General features: G+C 42.7%; 1 protein-coding gene across 1 annotated transcript; it reads right to left on the reverse strand.

The window, feature by feature from the left end:
• Positions 1-5988: 5988 nt before the first annotated feature.
• oaz1a (ornithine decarboxylase antizyme 1a) lies at positions 5989-13728 on the reverse strand. Its single transcript, XM_061824965.1, is given in 6 exon segments — positions 5989-6490; positions 6602-6687; positions 7542-7717; positions 7834-7920; positions 7922-7988; positions 13457-13728. Coding segments are annotated over 6 exon segments (669 nt in total). The 5' UTR covers positions 13579-13728; the 3' UTR covers positions 5989-6359.
• Between the last annotated feature and the right edge of the window lie 317 nt (positions 13729-14045).

A 14045-nucleotide genomic window follows, 5' to 3' on the forward strand; every position in this document is an offset into this window, starting at 1 on the left:
TCCCAAAACGCGTGGGGGACATGGTTTACAGGTTGGATTACTGCGGGGGTTTTCCTCAAAGTTTGGCATGTAGAATTAAAACTGGTTGTGTGAGCTTGACATTTTTTTCAGTTCTGGTAACATAAATGATTTTTAATTCAACTTGGTAAGCCAAAAAAGGCTAAGTGCAAAGGAAAGACGTATAACACCGTGACTACCAGGAAACCTTGCATATTACAGAGGGCCCGATTTCCATGACACGTTAACTTTCCCCAATATACGCTGTGAAGCACTATCATCACAACATAGCAGATAAACAAAGCATTTATGTCATAAAAACATTGAATTTTAAGTCAATCAGTTCGATTTATTTTTGGAAATAAGGACTCGCAATGGGAAAATACACGCTAAACGTGTTGTTCGACGTCATAAAATTTCAACTTGTTTCTTCGCATTTGGAAATCCAATTCAATTTGCAGAGTTCTGTATTATGAAATTCATAAAAAAAATTCACAAAGTTTTTTTCTTGCTTATCCACTGATGAAGTTTGTGAGAAATATTTTCTTGCGCTTTTGCGCAAAAAAAACGTCTGCTTATAAAGGTGAAGCAGAGAGTGAATAGTGAACAACAACAACTGTAAACAACACTTTGTTCAAGTGAATTAAGCTTATCCAACAATTTAAAAAAAAACCTTTACAAACAAACTTTAACAGTGTCAAAGTGAATCTTTCTAACTTACCTGTGGAATGTTTTCTCACAGCCACGAAACTGGCGATTAACGCAAAGGTCAGTGCGGTTGTTTTGGGAATATCAAGATGGTGGATGGCGACTTCAGTTTTGGTGGCCAATGAGCCATCCTGTCTTTTATTTTATTTTTTTTTAGATCATTTAAGATAGCCCGCTATGTGTGGAACTTCACGTGATCAAACCCGGAAAACAGGATAGAGGACTTCCTGTGTCTGAGTAGTTAACGACCATGACTACTGGTACACCATTTTAACCTGAACTTGCAAAAATTTTGATTACTTTTGGCGATTGTCTTCAGACAAAAGACATTACAGACTACATATAAACAAAGCCTACACATTGACTATATCTTTCGTTAACTTGTGGTTAAAATAAAAGCATCGTAGATGTTGAATGCTAGTCTCCACAACCGTTCATCAGGAATGAATTGCTTGGACCCGTTTTATCCCGATGCAGAAGGAAGGAAAGAAGGAAGAGGAAAGAAAGTTGGAGCTATGGATGGACAGACATGATGCATACATCCAAAAATAAACAGTAAAAGCTTCATTCATCCGTGTAGCCGTCTAAGAGCCTTCTTAGCATATGAAGAGCTTTCGAGGGGCGCGTCCATTGTTGACAGCGGGCTCCCTAATTAGCAACCATTTCCGTTGTCAGCTTTCGTCACATTTGCGCAAGAGCCGGGAAAAATATGGCGCAACGGACGAGTATATAAGAAAGAGCGTTCCGTGCTGGGGAAAAGAAAAGCAAGCCACGGAGAGATGGCGAAGGAAGCTGCGACGAGGACGTTCAGCATCGGGGCCATCGGCAGCGACGTTCTGCCAAACGATTACTCGGCGGGGCGCAGGCACAGCAGCGCCGGGGTGCGCGCCCTCCTGTGGGCCACGAGCGGCTCCAGATCCTTCGGATGCTCTCTGGGCTCCAGCCGGGAGAACAGCTTCCCCAACATCCTGACCCCCGACAGCATCCCGCAGTTCACCATCCCCAGCCTGATGGTGCAGAACGGCCTCAAGACGCAGGAGAGCGACGCGGAGCCCGAGGAAGGCTGGGGAGGCTCGCAGAGTTCCGGGATGGAGCGCACGGAGTCTTCCGCCTCCTCGTCCTCGTCGGGGTCCAGACTGGAGCTGTCGGGGCGCAAGGCCGAGCGCAGCGACTCCGTCCCGTTGCGCCCGAGGAGGAGCCACCTGCAGAGGGAGGCGTCCTACCCCCGGCGCCCCGCGGAGGCTCAGCACTGCTTGGACCCGGCCAGCAGGGCGGCCCTCTCGCTGCCCCACCTGGCCAAGGTGACCACCCCGTACGGCTTCATCACCTTGAGCCAGAGCCCCCAGATGGCCAACGAAGAGGAGCTGCTCTGCCAATCCGGGCTCAGGCGCTCCAACAGGGACGAGGAGGCCCCGGCTGCGGAGACGAGGCCCGCCGTCTGCAGGACCGAGGATCCGCAGACTGACTCTCAGACTGACTCGCTTCCGTCCTCTTTGCGCAGACAAGAGAAGCTCAGACAGCGCCTCCGCCTGGCCATCAGGAAACACATCCCCTTCTGCAACAGACTTCATCAGTAGGACGCTTTGTGTCATTCCTGTGCCAGCGCTGACGAAAAATGATGAGAAATAAACCGGCATCGCCTGAGCAGCATTGTTGTTGTTTGTCGCTTTAACTGAGGGAATGCTGAGAGACAAGCATAACAATCAATTTTGTTCTGCATTGAAAAATATCGAGTGAATGACAAGCAGTCAGTTCAGGATATTGTCAGTTTTTAAAAAAAAAATGCATCCTCTTTACCAACTATTTCCTCGTCTTTTAGGCGTCACAAAATATAAATCAGGACTACCGAGAGCCGTCGCTGTTTTTCAACAAAATTTACTTGAGTGAGTGCTGAGACATAAACATTCACAAAATTGCTACAGTGGGGAAAAAAAACCACACAAGCATTTACACCGGGCGTCAATTTAACTTGGGGGGGCTGGAGGCAGAGTCGAGCTGAGGCTGGGCCGCGGCCTCGGCGCACATCAACTTATGTGGAATTAATATTAGAAATTCAAAACAATACTATTGTCGCAAACATCTTTTTTTTTTTTTTTAAAAAACACAAAATAAGATGAAGGACGCTGGTGTTTACAACTTGAGTGTAAAACTACTAAAAAAAAAAAAAAAAAAAAAAAAAAAACCTCTCCTTGACAACGCTGAAATAACTTTCTCATTGAAATTTCTCTGCTTGCATCAAGCCCTATTGATGTCACGCACCCGATAGCCATCCACCCAACCGTGATTGGTCTGCTCCGCACACTACACTGTAAAAGTGCCATCCATACAAAACTCAATGCCCGCACCACCGTTATACTTTCATATTAAGGTGGGGGCCGCAAAATATCATCTCGCAGGCCGCAATTGGCCCGCGGGCTGCAAGTTCGAGACCCCTGATTTTCACCAATTTTATTTCACGTTATAAATACCGAGTGAGTCCCGAGCTTTTGAGAATGATGCTATTGTGTCCAAAATGCTGAGAGACCAGCAGTCACACTAATTGTGTTGCACGTCAAATGCGAATCGTGAATCAAATGGACCAAGCAGTCAGAACCAAAGTTGGTGGTGCATCTTGGGATTGTTTTCACACGCGGTGAATGAAGAATTTTGACCTTCTCGGCCATTTCAGCTCGACGACGTCATGAGCACGAATATGCGTGGTAGCTCATTTTTAAAGCAAGCCTCCTCCTTAATGAATCCTGTTTCACGTTAATGGATTCCTCCGCCCACTTTTCCCCTTTTTATGTCAGACTCTGGTCTCGGTTTGCGTGCACCCCTTTTAGTATAAGAAGGGCTGCAGTTGAAGGGTCTCAAGCACTAATGATTCACCCGCACCGGCCGCGCGGCCGCCATCACGTCATTGTCCGTGGGCCTCAAGGAGCCCCTCAACGGCCAAAAAAAAAAAAAAAAAAAAAGGGCGAGACAAGAGGATTTAGAAATGGACGACGCGTTTGCTTGTTTGTGTATGTGCGTTATAATGAAGGAGCGATTTCTCTTTTCATGCAATGAGTGGCTGAGTTCAATTCAACATGAGCATAGAATATTGTAGCTTGAATTAAAAATTTAAAGGCACTCCGGTTTCCTCCCACATCCCAAAAACATGCAACATAAATTGGACACTCTAAATTGCCCAAAGGTGTGATTGTGAGTGCGACTGTTTGTCTCCATGAACCCTGGGAGTGGCTGGCAATCAGTTGGGATAGGCCCCAGCACTCCCTGCGACCCTTGTGTGGAGAAGCGGCAAAAGAAAATGGTTGGATGGAAAAAAATGCACATTTTAAAAGAAAACTAAAGGTGAAAATTGCATGGGGTTTATGTAAGTTTTAAAAACATTTAATGAAATATTTCAGACAATGGGGATTATTTTATGCTACGTTATTTGGGGAGGAAGTATTAAAAAGAATATATTATTTAATTAATAATTATAGAATACAATCAAAATATTGAACTGTAATTTAAAAAATATACACATTAGTCATAATAGATTTAGATCCGTGAAATTGATTTAAATTAGAAAAAAAGGACTAAACATCGAATAGTTTTCTCATGGAAGCATTCTTACCTATTTATTAATTTTATTGTATGGAAAATACTCCCACTGCCCCGTTTTATTAATGCAAACAGAGGGTATTTATGCTTTTCTGACAGAATGTAAATGGTTAATTTATGCCTGGTTATCCAGTTCAAAAGTGGCCTTCACCAACGTGTACAACAAAGAAATGATCGGTTGAGTTCAATTCAACACTAGCAGAGAACATTGGAGCTTGAATAAAAAAAAAAAAACAAAAAAAAATGCAAATTTTTAATGAAAACAGAAAAAATTCCACAGATTATTTTGTCCGACATTATTTGGGGAGGACATATACAATCAAAATATTGAACCAGAATTTTAAAAATATACACATTAGTCATAATAGATTTAGATCCATAAAAAATAATTTAATTTAAGCATTCTTATCAATGTATTAATTTTTTTGTATGGAAAATACTCCCCCCGCCCCATTTTATTCATACAAACAGAGGGTATTTAGGCTTTTCTGACAACATGTAAATGGTTGACTTATGCCTGGTTATCCACTTCAAAAGCCGCCTTAACCAACGTGTTCAATTCAACGTGAGCAGAGAACATTGGAGCTTGAATTTAAAAAAAAATAATAATGAAAATAAAGAGTGCAAATTGCACGGATTATTTTGTTCATCATTATTAGGGGAGGACATATTTAAAAGTATAAATTATTTAATCAATAATTATAAAATACAATCAAAATATTGAACCAGAATTTTAAAAATACACACATTAGTCATACTAGATTTAGATCCATAAAAAAAAATTTCATTAGAAAAAAAGGACTAAAGACCCAATAGTTTTCTTACGGAAGCATTCTTATCAATGTATTAATTTTATTGTATGGAAAATACTTCCCCCACCCCATTTTAACACAAACAGAGGGTATTTATGCTTTTCCGACAGCGTGTAAATAGTTAAACACTTTATTATTTATGCCTGGTTATCCAGTTCAAAAACCCCTTAACCAACGTCTACTACAAAGAAATGATTGGTTGAATTTCAGCCATTTTCCAGCAACCCACACCGGCGAAAGGTAAACACACCACTGTCCAAATGCCAATATTTTTTTCATATACAAAAAAAATGTGCCCCGACTCCTATCATGGTTTAACATGCACCTGAAATTCTTTCATAAAAATATAGTCATATAGTACAGTAAACCACAAACTCGTCTCAATAATTTCCCAGTTATTATTTATTATTTATAAGCCGATGACCGAGCCTGGTGTGCGTGTTGGTGAGTCATTGTGGGAGTGCGTACTGAGTGCGGTTGTCAAGAGTCCACTCCGGTACGGCGGCGTAAATTATGACTCAAGTGAGAATGATATAACAGAAGCAGTACACGTGTGCTGCTGCGGGACGCCATACATAATCAATTAATATGCGGACATGATTGGTCAGTAAGTTTTTCTCTTAAGTCCAGTTTGTTCTCCAAAGCAAAACAGCCTGTCAAGTTTTAAGATCAACTCCCTTACGTTTGTCTTTAAACATTTAATTACTCAGTTGCAACAGTACTCACAGCGTTGGCCTCTGAGTTTTTTTTCTTCTTCCATACAAATATTAAAATTATGACAAACACTTTCGACTTACGCGCGAGCTCAGGTTACGCCGACGCCTTCTGAACGCAACTCCCGTCGTAATACCGAGGCTGCAAACGTCAAGAAAACACACCCAGGTGAGTATGAAGTGATAACTTTAATCGGTTCAGTTTCAACATGCAGATTTCTATCAAGAGAATCGGAAGGATCAAATGAAAATCATGCACACATAGAAAACAACAACAAAAAATAATCAATATAAACAGGAGAATCAACTCACAATTACTATGAAAACAAATCTACCTGGAGTAGTACGATGATTTCAAATTTAATCATAAATATCGGCCTGCGCGCAGGAAAATGATGACAATGAGTTGAACAGGAAGTTATCACTAGACGTCAAAGGAAGTAAAACGCTGTTACGCGGGTGACTAAATTGAGACCTATATGCCCTCTTTGATTAGAATACGTTGACGTGGATGCGAAAGGAAGGCGCGCGACCGCTCCTTTTAGTCGTCGTCGGAGGAGTCTCGCTCGATGCTGTAAGCCATGAAGAAAGCGTCGGGACGGGCGGGGACGAGGGGATGGCCCGGTCTCACAATCTCAAAGCCCAGGAAACTGAATGTGCGCAGCAGGGATGCTGAGGAGGGACAACCCCCCCCCCCCCCAAAAAAAAAAAAAACATGTCAGCTCGCAACGTATGAGCCAACATCCGACAAAAGCCATTCAAAAAGCACACGTCGTCGCTCACCCCGATCGTCGCGGGTCTTGTGGAAACAGATGAACACGTGCTCGCCCTGCAGATGCTCCTCGGCGAACTCCAGCACGAGAGCAAAACTGGGTCCGCAAATGCAAAAACGGCCGGCGCCATTAGGAAATCAAGTAGACATGAATTTGGAATTTGCTCAGTTAATAATTCTGCTTACATAAAACAATTAAACAATAGATCAACAAACATTTTTGTTTTGCCGTCAATTGATGATTTAAGTGACATGTGGTCGCAAAAAAAAAAAAAAAAAAAAAACAATTTCAAGGGCTACACTGAAAAATTAGTGTAGAAATTGATTAATCCATTATTTTTTCCCCCACTAATCAGTGAATCAGATTTTTTTTTTCAATAATAAATTTCCACAGGACATTATTTCATATTCAAAATGCACAAATTGGTGGCCTGTAACAAGTCAGGGAAAAATGGCGGTTGTTGTTTCTCAAAAGAAAAAGGAAGTATGGAAATGTCTTAGTTTGATAAAATCAAGATAATCAATCAGTCTGATTTCATGGAGGACTACAAAAGTCCAAGAATATTTACCGTAGTTCCGGCCTACAGAGCGCACCTGGTTACAGGCCTCACCGAGAACATTTGTAAAGGAAATACCATTTGGTACATACATACATACATACGCCGCAGCCGTGTAAAAGACGCAAGTGCCCACATTGAAACACGAGCGATTTAGAAAGAAAGACGGTAAACGGAAAGAGTTTACGCTATTATCAGTTGTTTGATCTCTCCACTTTTCCCAATTTAAATTGAAATGCTGTTAATCCATTCTTAACAGCCTTGCATGATGCATCCATAACTTTGTTATTCTCCATTTTACTCAAGCGGTGAGACTGTTTTAAATCCAGCGGGATGCGCCTGGACCTTTGCAAAAAGACGAGGACACACGGACGCATCCATTTTCCCGACCCACCTGTCTTTGCTGCCCTCGGGCAAAGCGCCGGGGGGGATTTCGATGTAGAGGTCCCCCGCTTTAAGCGCCGCCCTCCAAACGCACTTCTTGCCTTCGGAGACGCGCTGTTCAAAGAGCAGGAAGCGCACTCTGCTGTTGGCGGGGGCGGGCTCCTCAAGAACCAGCAACTGAGCATCCTAAGACCGGAACGAGATTTCAAAACAAAGTTGCAATAAAATGCGGAAGCGTGCCACATTTAACATAATCTTTCCGACAAAAACTGAATCTAACGCAGAGGCAAAAAGCCACTTACGGAATAGAATAGCTTAGCTGAAAGATTGCGATCCCGCTGGTCATTCCCTCGCCCACCTGGGATCTTCAGGGGTGGGTGAGGGGCATCAGGAGCACCACAGAGGCCCCGGACACGGGTTACTGCAACAGCGGGAGCACCTCCGGGGATTGGAGATACTGCGGGGGAAAAAAACACCGGCACGAAAAAACATCAAGTCGCGGCCAGCGGGAAAGGCAACACATGCCAGTGCACGTTTCTTCTGCCAAGTAACTCACCCGTGGCAAAACTTTTGTTTTTCTTTTCAAAAAACTTTAATAAGTGACTGTGTGGATGCGTTGCCTGAGTGTGAGGAGGAACTTTAGACAGACAGGAAGGAAAATGCGGTTTTGTTAGGACACAGCGGAGCTGCTGACTTGCATCAAGTGTCCCGTTTTAGCAAAATCAGCACAAAAACACGCTGGTGACAAAACAACATCTGCCTGTTGACAGCACAACTGAGGGGATTTGTCACACTTTAATTACACCTTCGCTTTAACCTCAACAACTACTGACAAACAGTATTGGCTACTTGTGTAGATTTGACTTATAGGGTTTTTATTTTCTATTTTATACATCCGTCTATTTTCTTAGCTGCTTATCCTCACAAGGAGTGCTGGAGCCGATCCCAGCTGTCAACGGGCACCCCTGTGGGCAATTTAGAGTGTCCAATTCATGTTGCATGTTTTTGGAATGTGGGAGGAAACCGGAGCGCCCGGGGAAAACCCACGCAGGCACGGGGAGAACATTTGTAATGTATTTTTAGATTTAAAGATTATGTATTTGATCTCTAGTTTAGTAGCATTTTTTAATACAAACCCACTTTTATTATGATTGTTTTAATGATTTTTTCCACATGCACTTTCTAAAGAATGTATGTATTATTTCATTACTATTTTTTAGGTGACCAGAGGATAGTTTATTAAGGCTGTATTAAATTGTATTATAGTTCTTATTTCTACTACTAAAAAATATATACAACATGCACTATTAGAATAGTTTAAAAACGGATATACTCTATATTCATAGAAATATGCACTCAGATTTGTAATATAAAATGGTATAATTAAATTTTAATTCCATTCATTCATTTTCTTTGCCACTTATCCTCACGAGGGTCGCGGGAATGTTGGACCCTATCCAAGCTATCAACGGGCAGGAGGCGGGGTACACCCTGAACTGGTCGCCAGCCAATCGCAGGGCACATAGACACAGACAACAGTCGCCCTCACAGTGACACCTATGGGCAATTTGGAGAGTCCAATTAATGTTGCATGTTTTTGGGATGTGGGAGGAAACCCGAGTGCCCGGCGAAAAACCACGCAGGCACGGGGAGAACATGCAAACTCCACACAGGCGGGTCCGGGATTGAACACGGGACCTCAGAACTGAGAGGTCAACGTTTTCCAGCTGAGTCACCGTGCCGCCAAAATTTTATCAATATTTAAATTGAATCTTTTCCATCAATGTCGACAAAATGCAAATAAAATTTTATGTTAATTTACAAAGCAAAAGCATTTTGTGGCAAAACTGTGTGGCAGCTTGTTGATCAATTTAAAAAGTAAAAAAGAAAAACATTTTGGGGCATTTGACTCTTCTCGTGCACGCGTTGTGAATAAAGACCGTTTTGCTTCGGGCACTTCCTTAGGACAACATACCAGCGTGTCTCCGCATGGCAGACGGTTGACAAACACAAAAGTGTTTGTTTAAACATTAGCCTGCTTAAATCGAGCACCAACTTCATCTTTATGGCTGCAGAGGACAAACAGGGGCCGTTCCCGCTCCGAGCCGTGACACGCAACACTAGCTCCTAACTACTGACGCGGCGAGCGTGTCGTTGCGTACGTGTGAGCCGTTAAGCGCCGGCACGCCATCTGATGGCCCGCGGCGACGTCCGCACGTAAATGACATCGGCGCGTTATATGTGGAGCCGAGGTGTGGAATTCAAATGAGAATTACTTGCTGCAATGAGTACTACAACTACCGTAATTCCTGGCCTACGGAGCGCACCTGGTTATAAGCCTCACCCAGGAAATACCATTTGGTACATACATACGCCGCAGCTGTGTAAAAGCCGCAAGTGGCCACATTGAAACCCCAAATTGAAACACGAGATACAGTACTTACAAAGAAAGACGGTACCCAGAGAGTTTAACGCTAGCGCCGCGGCGCTTGCAGGGCCAGTTAAAAAAAAAAAAAAGTAAAACAGGGCAAACGGGGCCGGACCGGTAAAAGTCGCTTCCTCGGCACGTATATTCCACCGGTCTCACTTTAACCTTTTTCGCTTGAGTGCCCCCTTGCGGCTGTTAGAAAAAATACCCAAATTAGCCGCATCACCGCATGAACCGCAGGGTTGAAAGAGTGTGAAAAAAGTCGCGGCTTATAGGCCGGAAATTACGGTAGTTGGGTAACAGTTCTGAATGTTATATGGCTGGATTTACACTGCAGGTCCATTTGGATTTAATGCTTGAATCTGTTTTTTGTTGACTGTTTATTTCAATTTACATTTACCACGGCTAAAAGGTTAAACTGTTACTAGGTTATTAATATAGTCACTGAAAACTTTGAATACATTGAGAGGGAGCCTTGATCGTTTGTTTCTGTTTATGCAAATATTTGCATGTCCTGTAACACATCGAAGTAGAAATGTACTTACTGCCTTCAAGCATTACATAAGTGCAAAAGTGTTTTGTTTTCACGATTTCAAAGAGAACATCTGTTTTCACTTCACCCTCTGGAGTCGATTGCCACACCCGTGCGTCTCAGATCACGACCGCTTTGTGATCACGTTGCAGCATCGCTTAGTCTTTGTTTCAATTTGTGTCGAAGCGGGGACTGTAAATCATATCAAAAAGTTTTAAATTGTGCTAAAAGGCCACGTACGACCAAAATTAAGATCAATAAATTGGACCGTATTACTGTCATCTTTGGTGGGCTATTTCGGGGAAGCCGCTTGTGAGCAAAAAGTGCTTGCAAGTGAGATAATTTTAAAGAAGGCATAATTGTACTTTTTTAACTGGTAGAGAAAATCCATATGAACTCATCAAAACTACTTGCAAAGGCAGTAAATCCTTTTTGAGAGACCACGCAACAGCGGGCGATTCTTAAAGAGAAAAAATGTTGAATTGGTTAACCAATTAAGGAGTTAACCGTCGCTATTTGAATCCTTGACGACTTGCATGGGCATTTCAATACATCCTCAATAGTGATAGTCGGTTGTATTGAACTAGTGAGCGCCATCTTGTGTTGCTGGTGGAAAAAAAAATAGATTTATGTTGTGGGACATTTTGTACTTTTATCTTCCCAAGTGTGAACTGAAACTCTAGACATTCGGTGCCTTATGGAATCGTTACACTTGGCGCTCTGTAATCGCCGCAAACGATAGAGAATCGTGCTTGGAACTGCCTAAACCACAGGTGTCAAACTCAAGGCCCAGAGGGGCCAGATCCGGCCCGCCACATGATTTTACGTGGCCGGCAAAGCCAAAATCTAGAGTGTCAATTTCAATTATTCCCGTAAAAATATGTAAAAAAAATTTCAAATAGTCATGCATCATAAATGATAAAGTTGAGATGTTCCAAACATTTTTACGTGACCAAACATGAATAGTTGAAAAACACATGACCCTTGATTTCTGATTCCAAAAGTAGATCGTAAATTGGTGATGTGAATACAATAAGACGATTAAATATTTGTATTGTTTCACAGTCATGACCACAGATGAGAATGACCAATTTGGGAAAAACACTGAAAATGTCTGCCTTGGGGTGTGTGTGTGGGGGGGGGGTGCTCAAAGGGGGATGCGGAGCACTTTGCTGGGAACGTCCACTTTTTGTATGAGTTTGGTTCAACATGTTGATACAGTTTTTGCTCCTACCTGCACGGTTACACTTTTTTTCAAGCCTCAAAAACTTTTTTACCCCGTGGTTTTCATCAATTTCCCTGGGACGATCTTTTCGCTCCAAGACTTTCGCCATACTGGAAAACGTGCAGACTGCTCGATAACATATGCGTACGTATGTCTGTAAAGTATAACCATGCTGTCGTAAACAGAAGGCTTCTCTATGAAATGTTAACATCAGAGTGAAAATACCGACGAAATACCACCAAAATGCTGCCGGAATCGGAATGTTGTCGTTATTATAAACACCAAATTAAATGCAAACAACAAAACGCAAAAAACACGGAATTCGCATAAAATTCTCATCCCTGCATAACGGACCTCTGAAGGAAAACAGAACTACGATGTGAGCCGTAAGAAAAATGCGTTTGACACCCGTGGCGCTAAACTGTCTGTGAAGAAAATTATCGCTGCAAGGCTTTGATGCAGAACTTTTTCTCTGACCTTTACTCGTAATCACGTGAAATTATTAATCATTGCATCAAGCTCTCATTTATAAATACTTAACAGTCACAGTCATACTGGCTCAATCCAATACTACTCTATTGTAGTTGTAGTTCACGCGTTATAACATGAGACTCAGCTATGAGGGATCGAACGAAATAGGCGGTGTTTACAAACCACAAGAGAAAAACAGGCCTCCTATGTTTCATATGACATCACTAAATCACCCCCCCCACACACACACACACACACTCGTTCCTCCTCCTTCCCCCCGCAGTCGCAGTGCAGTGGAAATTTCCAAACAGTCTTTCACAACAACGTGAAACCAGAAAGACAACATCCATCGCCCATGGCTGACTCCTGCCAGGGTAAAAAAAAATACAAAATAAACCGAGCAAGACAACCTGTATCATGGACGACTCCCCCTCCCCTCTTTTCCCCCCTAAATCCCTAAGGAAAAACAAAACACTTGACACCGAGTGATAAACAACGAAGAAGGCACTTGAGATATATCGTCTCCTTGGTGCAAAAGAGATTAAATTAATCCCTCGCGGCGACTGGACGTGTGCTAATGAGCTCGAGAGCCACACGGCAGATGGAATAATACCGTACAGTACAAAACAAACAAGCACAAGTCAACGTGTCGATCGCAACAAAATGCACAATTTCGCCACTATATTTGTTTTGAGCGCAACAATATATGAACAAATTTACTATTTTGTATTATTTGCGTCGTTGAAGGCGAAACAGCAGTACACATATTGTGACGTAACCAGAGCGAGGCCGTAGCTACACAAGCTAACGTTGTTAGCGCTTCCATGACATTGACGTCAACACATTGGGGAATTGTATTCAAATGAGACATTTAAACTTTAAAGCGAGCGGAGTGTTTGTATTTTAACAACGTAGAAGTCATAACGTCAGCATTTACAATTTATCTCGGGCGTTTTGTGTCGTATGTTAAGCGGTCGCTGTTTCGTAAACTCGCCTTTGATTACTATGACGTAGCGCTTCTAAATCTATGTATGTTCACGTTCATAAGTGACCATAGCGTTATAATTTTAATGAGTTGTCATTTGACATCAATCTAATATACGTGTAGAGGAAATGGACGTCAACAGGAATCACGAATGATGACCAGAGCCACTCCAGGAAATAGACGGCGTCATTTCGCGAGGCCCCGTTAGCTTAGCATTCGCTGTTAATGATCCCCGATGACGACCGGGGGGGACCCACACACACAAAAATAAAATGAAAACATACCTTTTTTCACTTTCCGGTTTATTACTGGTCTGTTCGATGACGGGCATCTCGGATAAGTGTCTTTCTTTTTCTCTCGCAAAACAATGACTATTCAAAATCGTCTGTAGGTTCGATTTAACCATCCGGACTGCGTCCCCACTCGCTCGTCCTCCCTCCTCTGCTCTGGCGGCTTTGAGGCGCTGACGGGCGGACAGCCGGCTGCTGCCTTGCTCGGCGGACTGGGGGGGGCGGAGACCCGGGCGCCGGGGGGGAGTGTTTGGACACGAATGGCTTGCAGAAGAGACACTTACCATCCCAGTTTCGAAACAACAACAACGTACCGATCACGCACGACGTCCATTTTCATCCAAACATTCACTTTTGCTTATGCTCGCTTGACAAATGTGCTTTGGGCTTTTTTGTTTACATTTGAATTGAAAGTTGAAAGCTGAAAAAAAAATTGTATCTTTGTTTCCTCGCTTGAATCAGGAACCACTACGAATGATCACGTCAATCAAACGCGCCAATTCGAGTATGAATGTCGCTTTTCCATAAATAAACACGGGTTTAATACATTCAGATTTCAAATGACCTTCCCCCATGAAAATGA

This window comes from Syngnathoides biaculeatus, chromosome 7 (assembly GCF_019802595.1).
Source record: "Syngnathoides biaculeatus isolate LvHL_M chromosome 7, ASM1980259v1, whole genome shotgun sequence".
NCBI lineage: Eukaryota > Metazoa > Chordata > Actinopteri > Syngnathiformes > Syngnathidae > Syngnathoides > Syngnathoides biaculeatus.